General features: G+C 37.2%; 1 protein-coding gene across 3 annotated transcripts in view; it reads left to right on the top strand.

Annotated features, from left to right (window-relative positions):
* The window catches only part of Tmem161b (transmembrane protein 161B), an 82,013-nt gene extending 65,445 nt beyond the window's left edge, over window positions 1-16,568 (top strand). For 2 of the 3 annotated variants that reach the window (XM_038322352.1, XM_038322353.1), the window contains exons 6-12: window positions 4,386-4,537; window positions 4,960-5,020; window positions 5,608-5,748; window positions 8,393-8,506; window positions 13,177-13,351; window positions 14,182-14,278; window positions 15,339-16,568. In XM_038322352.1, coding sequence (XP_038178280.1) covers window positions 4,386-4,537; window positions 4,960-5,020; window positions 5,608-5,748; window positions 8,393-8,506; window positions 13,177-13,351; window positions 14,182-14,278; window positions 15,339-15,613 — 1,015 coding nt within the window. In that variant the 3' untranslated portion in view covers window positions 15,614-16,568. The remainder of the gene's footprint in view (window positions 1-4,385; window positions 4,538-4,959; window positions 5,021-5,607; window positions 5,749-8,392; window positions 8,507-13,176; window positions 13,352-14,181; window positions 14,279-15,338) is intronic. The other variant, XM_038322354.1, reaches the window with a different exon arrangement.
* Window positions 16,569-17,313: the final 745 nt, after the last annotated feature.

The raw sequence follows: 17,313 nt of genomic DNA, 5'->3' as shown, positions 1-17,313 counted from the left end.
TTATTCTTAAGCATTTTGAGTTTATTTTATTATGGCAATTGTAAAGGGAATTTTCTTTTTTCAGGGTGTCATTGGTATATAGGAAGGCTACTGTTTTTTCTGTTCTGTATTCTCCCATTTTGCTGATGATGAGTTTATTTTTGGCTAAGTTTTAGGGTCTCTTATGTAATGTCATCTGCAAAAAGGGATGTTTTGTCCTTTTTTCCTATTTGTATCCCCTCTATTTACTTTTTTGTTGTTGTTTGTTTGTCTAGCTAAGACTTCAAACTGTATTGTATAAAAGTAGAAGGGGGTGTCCTTATCATTATTATTTTAGTGTGAATGAGTTTGAGTTTTTCTGCATATGATGGTAGTTATAGGTTTGTTGTATATAGCTTTTATTATTTTGATGTATGTTTCCTCCATCACTAGCTGTTTCATGACTTTTATCATGAAAGAATGCTGAATTTCATGATTTTCTGTTGAGGTGATTATGTTATCTCCATGTTTTGAAACTACATGATGAATTACATTTATCTATGTATGTTGACCTATTCCTGTATTGCTAAAATTATTGGAGACTCTTTATTCTTGTCAGGGTCATAGTCTCTCAGTGTATGTAGTATTTTTTAAATATACTTTCAATTAACATATAATTACATTGCTTCCCCCTTTTTCTTCCTTCACCCCTTTCCATATCCTATCCTACTTCATCTCAAATTGATTGCCTTTTCCTCTTACTCTGTGTGTTTGTGTGTGTGTGTGTGTGTGTGTGTGTGTGTGTGTGTGTGTGTAGAGAGATGCAGAAATGCATAAATATATCCTGAGTGTTTTTGTTTTTTGTATGGATATAATTTCAGGGCTGACAACTTTGTAGTAGATGTTAGAGGGCTCATCCTTTGGAGAAGCTAATTTTCCCTTCCTCAGCCTTCATTAACTGGCTGTAGTTCTTTGCCTAGGATTTAGACCCAGGCATGACTACTGACTGATACTGTCATTGTTCAGGTGTTACATAGGCAGTCATCTCTAGGGTTTCAATAGACTTTGTGATCCTCTGGTTCTTACAGTCCTTCTACCCCATAGTCTACAGTGTTCTCTGAACCTTGCATAACAGGAATTGTATTTTAGGTGTATTATTTGGGTCTAAGTTTCCCATAGACTCTGCATTGTATCCTCTTGCTGATTTCTGTGATGGTCTCTATTTTCTGTAAAGAGAAGCTTCTTTAATGAGGGATGAAAGCTGTATGTGCTGGTCTAGTAAAGTTTGTAGATCCTCTTCTAAGATCCACGACATCACCAGCCCCAGACAGTTGGCTGGATTTCTAGTACCAGGCATGATTTCCCTGCTGTTTAGTGAACCTTAATTCTATTTAGATTGCTGTTAGTTACTTCAAAAATATAAATGTCACTATTGCACTGTAGGGATAGCTTGCAGTGTTGATCATTGTTGTGGTTCATAAGCATCACAGCTGTGAATATTGATCATCCTAGTCCTGTGTCTTTTTTATTATTATTTTAAAAAGAAAACTAATTTTTCATTTTACATACCAATCCCAGACCCCACTGCTTTCCTTCCTCCTATCCCTCCCCTTCCCCCCTCCCCATTGGCTCATCAAAGAGAGTAAGGCAGATTGCTTTGGGGAAGGTTCAAGACCCTCCCTACTCTATCTTGGTTAAGCAAGGTATCCATGCAAAGAGAATGGGTTTCCAAAAAGCCAATAGAAGCAGTAGGGATAAATCCTGGTGCCACGGCCAGTGACCCCACAGTCTGCCCCAGCCATACAACTGTCACCCACATTCAGAGGGACTAGTTTGGTCCTATGCTGGTTCCTTCCCTGTCTGGCTGGAGTTTTAGAGCTCCCATTAGCTCAGGTAAACTGTTTCAGTGGTGTACCCATCATAGTCTTGACCTCTTTGCTTATATTCTCACTCCTCCCACTGTCCAGCTAGACTTTGGTAGTTCAGCCCAGTGCTGTGCTGTGTGTCACTGCCTCTGTTTCTATCAGTTGCTGGATAATATTTAAGATATTCATCAATCTGACTACAGGCAAGGCCAGTTCGGACACCCTCTCCTCTATTGCTTACAGTCTTAACTGGGGTCATCCTTGTGGATTCCTGGGAATTTCTTTAGTGCCAGGTTTCTTGCTAGCCTCATAATGGCACTCCCTCAGTCAAAATATCTCTGTCCTTGCTCTCCATCTCTGTCCTTCCTCCACCTTGACTTTCCTGTTCCCTCAAGTTCTTCTCCGCCTCCCCTTCTCCCCTCGTCATCCCCTTCTGCCCTCCCTTCTCCCCCCACCCCCATGCTCCCAATTTTGTCGGGTGATCTTGTCTATTTCTTCTTTCCAGGTGGATCTATATATGTTTTTCTTAGGATTCACCTTGTTACTTAGCTTCTCTAGGATCATGGCCTGTGTCTTTAGTGTGCAGTTTCTCACCTTCAACCTCCAAGACACAACCAAGAACCGTATTGTTTTATGAGTCACTTAGACAACCCTGAGCAACAAGTCAAAATAGGTTTCTCATCCCTGGTACTGGGGTTTCTTTTAGTCTTTAGTTCTTGTGGGGAACATTATCAGTCTAACAGGTAGAATTCTGTTTATGTACATACATGTGTGAATACACACACACACACACACACACACATACTTTAATTTTAAGGTAAATATAAAATAATATGGTTCCTTGAGGTTTTATTTAAAAAAAAAACTTGGTATCTTAGAGTCTTTTCTGTAGCTGTAGATAAGAGCATATTTGGTAAAATCTCCTTATGTATAAAATTTGAGAATAATAATATATGGTTATATGCAATGGTTTTATAGAAGAGAAACTAAAACAATCTTAAAATAACATGAAACTCATGCTACTGATAAACCTCTATGAATCATTTTAATTGAAATAGGATAATTTGGTTAAACTTGATAGCACAGAATCATGCCAGAGTTAGAGTGCCATAGTATACCCTTAGCTGCTTATGAATGATTAAGTAGATGTTAGTCAAAGTAGGAACAGATTGACTACTATGTTCAGGTAAGATTTATTTAGTAATAGTAGGGATTTTAGAAGAAATGAAACAGAACCAGCACAAAGTACTGCACTGCAAGATATGTGTGTCGGTATTGCTTTTTAAAGTCTTTCTGTACTTTAGATTGTCACCTTTCCAGAGTCAGAAGACTTGAAGATTTATTCTGTGCTATAAAAATAATGTAGCAGGATGTGCATATGTCTCTGTGGCCCAGCACATGCCTAGAAAGCATAAGGCCCTAGGTTAGAAACCCCAAACCATTTATCCTTTAATTGATGGGTTAATTAAAATAAAATAAAAAAATTAACTTCAGCTTTAGCATAGGCCTTTGAAAAATATAACAAGAATGCTTAACTAGTTTGAAATGATTCCATCTTTTATCTCTGAGCGGCAATACATAACTGTTAGGTGCTTTGTATAATTTATGGAGGCAGATAAGTGAGTGCTAAGTGCCCAGACTCTAGATTATGATGGCCTAGGTTTAAATCTAAGTCATTTCAAATCTGTATAACGTTTAGCTCTTTCCTTAGCCCCCACCACAGGTTTGTTTAAATGTGTTTTGTTTTGTACATGACTCATACTAAGTAACAGCTCCTTATTTCTAGTGCTTAACATTCGTATTAAAGTTGCTTGTGTCTAGATTTGTTTACTGGCTTCATTATTTCGTGTGTTTGGTTCAGCTTTTCAAGAAGCATGACTTTTATACATAAGGTTCAAGTTCTAGGTTTAGGTATATTTGATTTGATCCTAATTAAATGAGTGTGTGTTATGTTAAGCTCAGGTAACATGATATTTTAGGTTGATTTTCAAGGTGAGCATATTGAAACTGACTGGTTTGGAATCTCAGGTGGAACTCATCTTTGTTTAACCCTCCTAGTTTTCATTTAACAGGCTACCAGCAACTATTAGTAATTTTCAAATTTTAATTTACGAAATGTTATAGATTAGTCCTGTGGTGTTATATTATGTATCTAACTATAGATGTAACAATAAATATAAATGTTTGATAAATAAGCCCAATAATATTAACTGCCTAAAATCTCTATGCCTTTTCATGCTACTGTTGTCATAAACCTGTTAGCATAAAATTCTGTAGTCACTCCCATTATATTTGAGTCATATACATAAGAAATATATTCTGTAATTATAGCTTAATTCTAATATACTTTTCCATAGTTTAAAATATAAACTCATATTAGATTTTCTCTTTATATCTGTTCTATTTCCATTAAGGTTTTCACTTCCAAAGTACATCTGACAGACAAACCAATAGAATCAAAGTGAATCATGTTTGCTTTTGGGGGCATTTACGTCATGTAAAGGTGTTGTGCATAGCTCCCACAAGTTATTTGTGGTTTTTCCTGAACTTTTCCTTCTGCAGCAAAGTTCTATTTTCATTAACTACACACTATTTTAAAGTAGAAGACGGTGGTGAAAGGTCAGTTTGTGTCACCTTTGGATTTTTTTTCTTCGTTAAAGCAATGGCAGTTTTGATCGTAACAGAGAATTACCTGGAATTCGGGCTTGAAACAGGTAATAGTTTTACACAACCTTAAAAATAAATTTTATTTGTGTAGTATATTTTAATTTCAGTATTTATCTTAATTTTATGTCTAATAAATGCTTAAAATTGAAGTTGGTTTATGTTCTAGTTAACCTTTATTAATCTTCAATGAGATCTTTACTGTTGTTTAAGCTAAAGTTTTTATTTACCTTTTTCGCAAAATATTGCAACCTGAGCTTTTTTCTTAAAGTTAATTTATGTAATGATAAAGAATTAATTCAAAATTTATGTACTTGTGGAATATACAAGTATCTAAGGGCTCTTTTTAGAAACTGATTTTATTGCATTATAGCTTACTAGTTAACACACACAGAGCTAGTCATTAGCCTACAAGATGCTCTGCTGTAGGAGTCTGTATTTCATCCTCATCATAATCTCTTGTTTCCTACAGGGTTTACAAATTTTTCAGACAGTGCGATGCAGTTTCTTGAAAAGCAGGGTTTAGAATCTCAGTAAGTTTTTGAAAAGTTGAACATTATTTAAATTTAACATTTTCCATTCTTAAATAGAGCAATTTTACTGTAGTTTTTACTATATATATTTTAGTTACTTTAATTAGTAAAGATAATCCCTTGTAATACTCCCTTTTCTCCCTCCCTCACTGCAGTTTGGGGAACAAGCCCAGGGGCTAACCCATGCAGAAGAGCAAGCACTTACCCCAAGCCTGCTTGTCCAGCCCTGGGTCACCACTGCTAGGAACAGCTTACTCACACTTAGACAGCTGTGAAGTTAGAGTCCTCCTCAGATTCTTACCTGTATTTGCTCTTATAATCCCACTATCTCCATAGATGAAAACAATTTATATTCAAGCCATATATCATTTGAGAATATGTTGTTTGGATTGGTGGCTTTCATTTAAGAAATACCTGGTTTAGTTTATCATTCACCAAGATCTGTTATGAATAAGATCAGTATTTTTGTTGTTATATTCTTTGATGTTCTAATATTATTGTGATTTGTAAATTAACTGAATGGGGAAAATGGGTTCTTGGTAAGTTAAGTAAATATTTATCTGCTTTATTAAAAACTTTATTTTTAGGGGTCCTGTTTCAAAGCTTACTTTCAAATTTTTCCTGGCTATTTTCTGTTCACTGATTGGGGCTTTTTTGACATTTCCTGGATTACGACTGGCTCAAATGCATCTGGATGCCCTGAATTTGGCAACAGAAAAAATTACACAGTAAGCGGAAAATGTACATAAGCACATGCAGATAAATATATGTTTTCCATCTTAATTAAGGTATATTATTGTGATAAAATACTAAGTTATTTTATTAAAATTAGTATTAGTAAATATTTGATGTCACACCACTTCCTCTCAGCTATAGGTAGTTTCTCTTTTAAAATTTCAAACCTGTTAAAAATGTATTTGTTGTTAAACATATTTCTACTTGAAATACCAAAGTTTATGTTCATTCTTTTTAATTCAGAGATTTATCATATCGGTCTCTACATTGGAACTGAAGAGCTGTGGAAATTTCCCTTTTAAAATTTATTTAAAATACTTAAAGTTTATGTGTTATTCAAATATTTTATTTTTAAACCTAAGAGTTGCGTTCATAAGAAATGTTTTCCTTAAGTAGATGACCTGTGGGTTAGACTTAAAGTAACTCACCACTTTGTTCTGAGATGGCAAGTAACGTGCAGTGCGGTGTCTTATAGCAGATTAGTTTTAACCACCAAATTCTATTTTGATTCTGAAATGGAGAAAACTAATATGTTTTCTCTTCTGCCTATAGTTCCAAGCCCTTCATTGTTTTCTTTGTAGTTGGGTTTTGGTTTTGTTTTGTTTGGGGGGGGGTTGTTTATTTGCTTGTTTGTTTATGAATGTAGACATTGTAACAGAATGGTGGGCTTGTGTATACTTTCCTTTAGTTCCAAGTTCTTATCTTACCTGCAACCCTGCTTGAAAATATTTCTCATATGCATGTGTGTGGTCATTAAGCTTCTCCAGGCAATCAGAGTTCTAAAATTACTCTTCTGTAAAACACTGTATCTAATGATACTGACTCTCCTGCCTTTGCATTATTATTTCTTACCTGTGTTCTTTGGTTTTCACTCCTCCTCTTCCTTAACTTCATTTTCTGTATGTTTAATATGTATTTACTTATCTTAACCCCACCCCCATTACACACTACTTCATCTTTGTTTCTTAACTCAGCATGCTCTCTCCTATGTCCTGCCTTTTCCTACCACTCATATTTCTAACAGCTTCTTTTAAAACAAAACCTGGTTTGCCTCCTCTCTGTACATACACTGCAGCCCACTAACCCCGGTGTTATGATTTAAATAAGCTGAAAAGGATGGGTGGAGGGGTGCCCTTCACAAGCTACCGAAACCGCTGTGGGCTGCTCCTTGATACTGGTGTGTTCCCTAGCAACACTGCATACCAAATACTGCTCTTTCTTCCTGCCCTCGATGGTTTACCAAGGCTGTGGGATGAAAGATTCCCTTTATAAAACATAAAGCATTTAGTGGTGGTTAGAGAGAGGGGTAGCACATCTGTCTTCAGTAAAATGTGACTTCTTTGTAAGCGTTTCCCTTTGGGGATTTGGGATTTTGTTTATTTCCAGTTTATTACAGCCTGATGCTGTAGTACAGCACTCTGCTGTGCTGTACCAGTTGGAGCGTTCTAGTTCTGTTGTGGGTAACTTGGGTGGCAAGGGAGCAGCTTTGTCTCTACTCTGTGGCAAGGCACTGGGACTTACATAGTAACAGGGATTGTGGCCAGCTTTTCTTGGCACATCACTGTCCCTGACTCAGCCCTGTGTCCTCATGCCCATCACTACCATTTCTAAGTAGTACTGTGTTAAAATCTGTGGGTTTGTGTGTATGTTAAAGCCTGTAGTTTAGCCCTGTCTGAAGTTTAACTATGTTTCTTGATAATGAAATTAATTAATAATAAAATTAAGCTATAATTTCTTGATAATGAAAGCAGTATGTTGCAACAAAACAGTCTGTCGAGTATCTCTTGTTTTCCTAAAACAAAATTTTTAGCAACCATGTGTGTACGTGTAAGATACAAATTTAGATTCTACTTAACAATGAGGTGTAGCTCAATCCTGAAATCATCTTTCTGCCTTAGGAGTGTAGCTGTGCCTTGAGTAAAGCAAAGCTGGATGCCACCGGTGGCTCATGTCTGTAGTTCCAGCCCTTGTGAGGCTAAGAGTATTATGGAGTGGAGGCCAAAATTAAAAATAGAAACAAAGAAAATTACCTTTATTTCAATATGATAAAAATTAATTTCAACTGTGTTTGTAACAGTCCAAGAAGAAATACAAATTTTGAGTCACTTATAATTTTGGCAATATAATTTTAACATTATAAATGATCATGACATGTTGCAAGGTTCCTCAGTCACAAGTTGTTGTGTTTCATTTGCCATATGCCTTCTGGTATTACGACTTTGCTAATCACTGTCATTTATTTGTGAATTATTAGCAAGCATTTTGTTTAGCAGTGCTGACAATTATTAGATGACTTCTGCGTATCTACCATTGGAGTTACTGACTCTAGGGAATTAGAGAATCATTAAAATATCTATTTGTTGAGTCATGGATTTAATAAGGAATTGCCAAATGTGTCTAAAGAGAGCAAATCTCAATTGTAATCTTATCTTTAATCTTTAGTCTAACCTACTAAATGGCCCTAAGCAAGCCACTTACTTTCTATGTCTCCATGTTCTCAGCTGAAAAACTAAGATAATAGCCTTATTTCTTAAGGACTTGGATTAACAGTAAATGATTAAAAATGTAATATACAAGTACACTCTACTAGCACATTTTGTTTCTGGATCTTTGTGTTTATTTCCTGTATTCTTTCAGAACATTACTGCATATCAACTTCTTGGCACCTTTATTTATGGTTCTGCTCTGGGTTAAACCAATCACCAAAGACTACATCATGAACCCACCGCTGGGGAAAGAAAATGTTCCTTTGTAAGTATGGAAACGTGAGCCCTGAGTTTTGTTATAAATCAAAGCTGCTTTCCTAAATGCCACTTAACTGTATTTTAGATAGGTTTGTTTGTTAGGTTTTTCAGACAGGGTCTTGGTGTGCAGGCCTGGCTGAATTGGAACTCATTATGTGAACCATTCTGGTCTTGAACTCACAGAGATCTGCTTGCCTTTGTCACCTGAGTACTAGAATTAAAGACATATGCCACTACCGTGCCTGGTTTATTTCTAAGTTTTTGTTTTTGTTTTTTTGGATAAATTGAAGTTACTTGTTTGTTTTTTGGCATTTTAATATTAAGGAAATGCTAAAAAAAGGTTTTGAAGTTGAAGCTGCAAACCATCATGTAACCCATTTTTGATCTTTTGAATGAGTACTAATGATTACTACTCTACACTACTCTTAGCCTGTACACACCTTGAGGTTTCTCTCCCAGCAGCCACTTGTCATGTTTGGATCCTTGTCCTTGTTGTCTGCTTTTATTATTGTTCTGTTGTGGAATTTATGGAGGAAAGTGCTGTCAGTGGAAATGTAAGTGGTATTCATTTCTTTGCTCATGGAAATTTTTAACATCTTTTGTTTCATGTCTGTTTTGAATAAAATGTTTTTCAAATAAATTAGAGACATATTTTTATACAGTAAGTACTGCAATTTCCATCTCTACCAAATGAGTTTTGTCTACAACATGCTTAGGAAAATTAAAAATAATGTCTTAACATTATGATTAATACTTGTTCGGATAGATAACTGTTAGATAACTGTTTTAACAGTATAAGATGTCAAGAAAATATAGAAGCAGTTTATAGAATGACATTAATAACTACTTTGTGTATTAGATACAGTGTTGTAGAATTATGCTACAGTTGTACAAAGGTTTAGACAGCTGGTTTGAACTCTAGCTTTGCTCCTCCCAAAAATTATCACATGAGGTAGCTTATTGAACTGTACTAAGCCTCTGCATCCCAGTTTGGAAAATGAAGTGGTATGTACCTCACAGGGTGATTGCTGGAATTAGTGAAACAACCCATGTAATGCAGCCTTTGAAAATGAGTGCCAAGTAATACTCTTTTCCCTGTTGTCTCATCAGAATTAAAATAGGAAAGCCTGACTAGTCAGTGACTCCAAAGTGTGCATTGTATAGTATGTACTTCTTTTCAGTTCTCTATGTGTTTGTTTGTCTTGGAGAATAGAACCAGTAAGACCATGACATCTTTTTTTAGTTCATATTCTTGTACTAGGGATATATCCACTCAAGAAGTAATGTTTATCCTCCATAAAACTAAACCAGCTAGATAATAGTTTTAACTGGACAGATTACAAACAGAATTACTGAAAACAAGGAAACTAGCATTTGGCATAAACCAGTTATGCCATTTATCAATGATCTGGACATTTTATCTTGGTCTTTTGCACCGTAATCATTTGTAGTCACTGTTCCTATTGTCTGTATTGTCCTTATCTCTTCCACCTCTCACTCCCCTGTTGGTAGCAGGACATTTAATGTATGTGCAGCAGCCTGGGATCTTCTCACATAAACCTTTTCCTCCTTTCCTTTTTTGTCTCATCTTTGCTTCTGCCCTAGGGTTTTTTTTGTTAGTCCTGGAACTAACTCTGTGGACCACCAAGCTGGCCTTGAACTCACAAAGATCCACCTGTCTCTGCCTCCTGAGTGCAGGGTTTAAAGGCTTTTACCACCATGGCCCAGCTATATTTTATAAATAGTCAAAATTATAACCTTAAGTATGCTTCCTCTCATTCTTTAGTTGAAATTTAATAATTCAGTTTAAAATTTCTATTTAAATTCCATTGTCCATGTGGTAGAAGATGAAATAACTATCTACCATTCAGAAAGGAAATGATGGATGTTTCTGTTTCATAAATGAATTAGTTTTAAAAGTGTTTGTGGTCAGAAGCAGAGATATGGTGCTGTTCAATTTCAAAATGTACATTAATTTATGCATATAGTCTCATACTGTACTGAAAGAGTAAAGTGTGGCTGTGTGCAACCTTTGTGTGTTTATAGCCCGAGAAGAAAATCAGTAGTTACCATAAAACCCATCATTACCTTGGAATCTGGGAGGAATCCCTTCTTCGTGTTCTCTCTAATTGACTGATTGAGATAGCCTCTCACTTCAGGCCCGGCTGGGTTGAAACTCACAGAGATCACATGCCTCTGCCTCCACCTCCACACACCTCATACCTGGGCTTCTTTTTCACTTTTTGATAGTCTCAGACTTGCCAGGAACTACTATGTAAGGAGTGAGCTACCACACTTGGCTTCTGCCTATTCCTGACCTGTTGTTTTATTCTCCTTGAGATACCCCATCTGATCGAATTACCGTATATTTGGATTACCTTAGTATGAGTTAGAAGATACTTAATAGCCATTATACCAAATCTAGAACTTGTAAAATGAGTCAGCCATTTTCTTTCTTTCTTTCCTTCCTTCCTTCCTTCCTTCCTTCCTTCCTTCCTTCCTTCCTTCCTTCTTTCTTTCTTTCTTTCTTTCTTTCGTTTTGTTTTTTGAGACAGGGTTTCTCTGTAGCTTTGGCGCCTATCCTGAAACTAGCTCTTGTAGATCAGGCTGGCCTCAAACTCACAGAGATCCTCCTGCTTCTGCCTCCCAAGTGCTGGGACTGCCTGGCTGAGTCAGCCATTTTCTGTTTTCGTCTAGTAACTTTATGTTTGTTCTCCTTGATGCCTATGAAATAGCCATCTTCGTTGTGCTACCTGTCAGTTCTTGTTCCCATTCCAGGGAACAGGTTTCTTTATGTCCCTTGGAAAGCTTCAAGGCTGCAAAAGCACTTACATCCTGTATACTGTTACTACTATGTGGCTGGCTCATTTGTTGCTTATTGTAGTGAAAATGTATTGTTAAAATTTGTTTTCTAGACAACAGTGCCCTCACATTAGAGTTTTATTTCTTTTTAATTTATTTATTTATTTATTTATTTATTTATTTATTTATTTATTTATTGGTTTTTCGAGGCAGGGTTTCCCTGTAGTTTCTAGAGCCTGTCCTGGAACTAGCTCTTGTAGACCAGGCTGGCCTCGAACTCAGAGATCCGCCTGCCTCTGCCTCCCAAGTGCTGGGATTAAAGGCGTGCGCCACCACCACCCAGCACATTAGAGTTTTATATCCATGTGCATTCATAACCTTGAAAAGTGAAAGAAAAAAGTATGGATTAGAATGTTTCTGACAAACAACATCACACTTTGATGTGGTCTCTGCCTTTCCGTGTCCTTTCCTGTTCCACAGCACCTCTATTGGGCTCTAGTTCATTGCCCAGGTGCTTGCTGTGGGACAGAGAGACGGTGTGGTGACGTAGCATGTTTGCAGGAGAACTATTGTGAATCACTATAGTGATAATAATATAATAACTATAGGTTATTATTATTATTTAACCTTTCCGGACTGGAGAGATGACTCAGTTGGTAACATTGACAGCTGTGTATGCAGAAAGACCTGAGTTCAAGTCCCTGGAACCCACATAAAAAGCCAGGCCTGACAACCATACTCTTAGGACATCTTGGCAGAAATTAGACTACTAGGAAAAGTTTAAAATATTTTAGTACTGAAGACAGACTTTCTGATCCAGGTTTAAAGGTTTCATTGTTTTGTATGAACTGTGATTTCTGCTTGAAAGGGACCACCATGTGAGTAATTTGACATAGTAACTGGCTCCAACGTGTTCAGCATCTAATCTGTAGCGTGGATCCCAGAGTACTTAATGTGACTGGTGACATGCACACACTGATTGCCCAAATAGGAGCTGGAACTAAGAAGATGCTTCCTGAAATAGATGGTAGAATGGATAGAAACACACATGGGGAAAGTTGTGGGTGAGGGTATGTGCATGTATGTATGCTGGGGGGGCAGGGTACATGTGTGTGAGATATGTGTGTAAGCATGCATATGGAGTACCAGTGTCAACATCAGGTGTCTTTCCTATATCACAGTCTACAAAATTTTTCTGGGGCAGAGAATTGTTGAAAATGATTCGTTTGTCTGGACTGTGGCCTTTGGACATCAGGAATGCACCTGTCTCTGCTCCCCCCAGCCCTCTCTAGTCTTGAGCCAAAATTGTAAACTCAGTGTTGAGGCACTGCTTACAGCATAATAGGTTACTTAAGTGACTTTTAGAGAAATCTGAGGTATCTAATACCTTTGTATTATGTAATTTATAATATTTGAGGATGGTTTTAGTTTTCAGTGGTCCTAATTAGAAACAGAATAGACTGAAATCCCCCCAACCAAATAAGTATATAAACAGACAAAACTATAGCCAATTATAGATTAGTCATTGATTTGATTAGTTCCTATGGTCTCCTTAGGGACTCTCATCTCTAAGAGCATTGAGACTCACTGCCTGTGTTTATAGCTTATATCTCTTCCATAAATACAGGTAGATAGAAAGAGGAAAAGAGGGCTCTGTTGTGACTTGTACTTTCATTATACATTTATCTACTTAATTATTTTGCACAAGTGAAGCCATTGGATAAGTTATTGGCAGAATGGAATTCTTGCTCAGGTCTACCAGTTGACTCTGGGGAAGTGTAGATTTCCTGTATTCTACATGGTGAACGGTAGCATGACTGCTATGGTAGTATATGATGGTCCCTGAAAGCACCATATCAACTTTTTGATCTATAGAATGACAGAAGCCACATTCGATACTCTGCGACTCTGGTTAATAATCCTACTATGTGCTTTGCGGTTGGCCATGATGCGAAGTCACTTGCAAGCATATTTAAACTTGGCCCAGAAATGTGTGGATCAAATGAAGAAAGAAGCAGGCCGGATAAGTACAGTTGAGCTACAGAAAATGGTACGTTCTGTAACGGTCAAAATGAAAACCAAAATAGCACAAGGCATCTTGTGTCCTTACAGTAAACAGGTGTGGAAGCTGTAAGCTGACATTTGTCAGAGAGCTAGTCTGATTCTGGTGCTGAATCATATCTGACTTACCTTCCTGCTCTTGGTGCTGCAAGTGTCAATACAGGTGGGTACTGCAAGGCTGTGACAAGCCTGAGCCGAAACCCATCTAATGATCAGGAAGGCGTTTGAGAGTGTTGTCCAGACCTCATGTCTAAAAGGATAGGAAATTCGGTGCCTTGGAGTGTTCCTTTTAATGTTCTTCCATGTGCTTTCATGTAAATTTTAAGTACTTAGCAGAGATTTTAGAGAAGAAAAGTATAATCTATCACCATTGCAGTTGGCCTGTAATCCAGTCTTTTTTCTTTTTAGATTTACTATGATGTTGGCCCCTATTTTTGTCTTGTGTTTCATGTATTATCGTGTTACTCAAAACTCGACCTCAAATATGTTCATATGGAATGAAGATTGTGTTTCTATTTATAAGGAGTTCCTGTTCGTACATGCCTGCTTGTCACAGTTATTTACTCTGATGTTTAAGTAGCACTCTGTACAAGTTTTAGTATTTTATTCTACGTCTGAAATGTTTCTTTGAAATTTCTTGTAAGATTTTCAAATTCTAAAAGCTTATCTTTGGGTTGAGCCTTTCTGAAGTACATGTATGGTGAAATGTAAATAAATGATATTTATTTTTAAGCATTTCAGTTGGGTAGTTTTATAAAAACTTAATTCACTCGTAACATGTCAGCTTTATTAGATACTTAAGCATGTTGTTGGTTGCAGGTGGCCCGAGTCTTTTACTACCTTTGTGTCATTGCCCTGCAGTATGTGGCACCTCTGGTAATGCTGCTTCACACAACTCTGCTTTTGAAAACACTAGGTACGCATGCCATGCAGCTGGAAAACAGCCCTTGCTTTCTCCCTATAGTTAATTCCTTTTCTACTACTAGCACAGAAATACACCTCATGATGTTGCTGCTGTTGTTATTGTAGCTTTAGGAGGAATCAGGGAAAGTTTTATCTATACAAGTTGATTGATTCTAGAAGCCCAGGTGTATATAGTTTTCTTAATTGCTTATAAGGGTTTTCATTTTAATGTTAATTTCCACATTTCTCAAGTAATGTAGGTAAGCACTTGTTTAGACATTGGGGAAAAGCAGGTGAATTAAAGGTTTGCCTTGAAATCATCACTAAGTCAATAAATTTGGCTAGACTGCAGGACTGTGTAGAGTTTGACTTTAGGTAACTTGTACAGAAAGGATGAAGGGTTTTCAGGGAATAAGGAACGTCTGGAATGTCAAGTCTCCTTGTGTGGTAGTATCCAGGAACTGCCCATTGTTGCCCTGTTTCTCTTTTCTCAGATTGGGAAGCGTGCCATTGTGCAGGCTTAGAAGCACCAAGAAAGTCTACTAAGTATGATCTGAGTAGCCTCACTCATGTCGGGACTGATGCTAAGTGTATATGTGCCTTAGAACCTGTGTCCATACTGGGCAGGGAGCATGTGTGAGTCACATCCTGTGCAAGGTAGAAAAGCTATGATGAGACCAGTTAGAAAAGCCACTAGTAGTCGCTCCCGTTGACATCCTACGTAGTTTCTCAGAAAGATATTTGTTGTGGTACTGTAGAGGTAGAAAGGATTTCTAGGAAGTTAATGAATCTGTTCTGTCAGTAAAAGCAGTCGATTCATAGCTTATGGATTTCCAGATTTTACTGCAGTGAATGAAGAGTCTTATCAGGCTTGTTTTTTTAATACTTTTACTTTAAAACCATTCTGTGATATGGTTCAATTAATCATGTTCTTTTAACAAATAGCAAAATTATTTTCAGCATCCAATGATTCACTATATCACTAACTTTTAAGTTTCTAATATGGATTGGGGATTTAAGGTTTTCTTCTGTTCGTTTGTTTTTATCAAGTTTTTGTGTCTTAAATATTCTAGGTAATCATTCCTGGGGGATCTATTCAGAAGCTGTCTCTGTCTCCCCAGTGGATACCCTTCCTCCCAACTCCATCTACTCTGAACTGCCGTCAGCTGATGGGAAGATGAAGGTGACTGTCACACAGATCACGGTGGCACTGAGCAGCTTAAAAACCATCTTCACCCCTCTCCTTTTTCGAGGACTTCTGTCTTTTTTGACATGGTGGATTGCTGCTTGCCTCTTTTCTACAAGCCTTTTTGGGCTTTTCTATCATCAATATCTGACAGTGGCATGAATTTCAATCAAAAATGGATATCCAAGTCACACTTTAAATTCAAGTATTTGTGCCCTTGAAGGGTTGACAAAAGAAGAATACAAATACAAAGGAGAAAGAAATTGTTGGAGTGTCTTGTTTGGAATGCTCCCTCTGTACTCTCAGGGTAAATCCTTGTTGTAATATTTAAAATCCCAGGATAGGTTGTTACACTGTTACACTGTGCCATTGGAATCGTAACTCACTGTAGTAACTAATGGGAGAGGGCTATTTGCAGGGGTGATCCTTCTGATTACCTTGGTTTACAGTGCAAACCTCCATCTAGGACTCCAGTTACTGGTTACTCTTCATGGTGTTGTGGTACTGTTATTACTCTAGTTGCTGCCTATAGAACAATCTTCAAACTGAGCCATGCTCTATGGGAGGGAAAGGAACTAAAATCACTTCTGTTGGTAATGTATTAGTCTTCAAACAAACAAAATCCAACAGAAAGGAAGAGAAAGCTACTGTATATTACAGTAAGAAAAGCTGCATAGTCATTTTAAATTGAATGGAGATATAAATACCTAATGTCTACAAGTACTGCTACTTGAAAGTAGCGAGAGTGTTGTTCTAAAGTGTATGCCACCCAGGTTGGAAGTCCGTTCAAATGAGTGAGCATTTGAACATTTGCAGTCGTACTGTTAGTGTTGGGCCTGCCGTATTTTATTCTGTGATTCTACATAGTTATGTTCAATCTAAATATATTTATCAATACTGATCAAATTTTAAAAATTACTTTGTAATCCTGCTGACTATGTGTATGTATTGTTTATATTATATATTAAATATATAATATATTGAGGCTATAAAATATGAAAATATTGAATCCTTATAATATTTTAAGTTGCAGAATGTTAAAATGATTTTAATGAGATGTAATTGAATCGAGAAATTTTGTTTGGAATGAGATTAAAATACGTTTTTTAAAGCTCTACAGAGTGTAATTTGTTTTGTATATATGTATAGATTATGTGATTTCGTCCAAATTGGTTTTTTTTGTTTTTGCCTTTTTAAAACATAATTTCTTTTCTCATACAGTATGATCTAAATACAGTTTCCCTTCCCTGTGCTCCTCTCAGTTCCTCCCCACCTCCTCTCCCATCCAGAGCTACTTTCCTTCTGTCTCTCAGTAGAAAAGAACAGACTTCTGAGAAACAGCAACAAAACAAAATAAAATATAAGATAAAATAAAAGCCATCACCCTGAACTTGGACAGGCCAAGCAAACAGGAAAATAAAGAGTACCAAAAGCAGCCCAGACTCAGAGGCCCATACAGGAGCCCCATATAGTGCTGAACTGAAGCTGTGGTGTACATGCAGGGGACCTGATGTAGACCCGTGTCAGCCCTGGGCTGCTGCTTCAGTCTGTGCGTGCATGTTTGCCTTGCTCAGGAAGGGGCTTGTTCTAGTATCCTCTGTCACCTTTGTCTCCTCAACCAACACTGTCTCTTCTTTGGAGTTCCCTGAGCTCGGAAGAGAGGGATTTGATGGAGACATCTTGTTTCGAGCTATGTGTTCCAAGGTGCGCCCCCCCCCCCACCCTGTAATGTGTGGCTATAGGTCTCTGTATTTGTTCCCATTTGCTATAGGAGGAAGCCCCTGTGATGATTGCTGAATAAAGCACTGATGTCTAACAGCTGATGTCCAGATAAAAGCGAATCATACCATATTTCTCTTTCT

The sequence above is a fragment of the Arvicola amphibius genome, chromosome 3, assembly GCF_903992535.2.
Source record: "Arvicola amphibius chromosome 3, mArvAmp1.2, whole genome shotgun sequence".
Lineage (NCBI taxonomy): Eukaryota > Metazoa > Chordata > Mammalia > Rodentia > Cricetidae > Arvicola > Arvicola amphibius.
The sequence above is the reverse complement of the archived record's forward strand: the minus strand, read 5'-3'. Positions and strand labels throughout refer to the sequence as shown.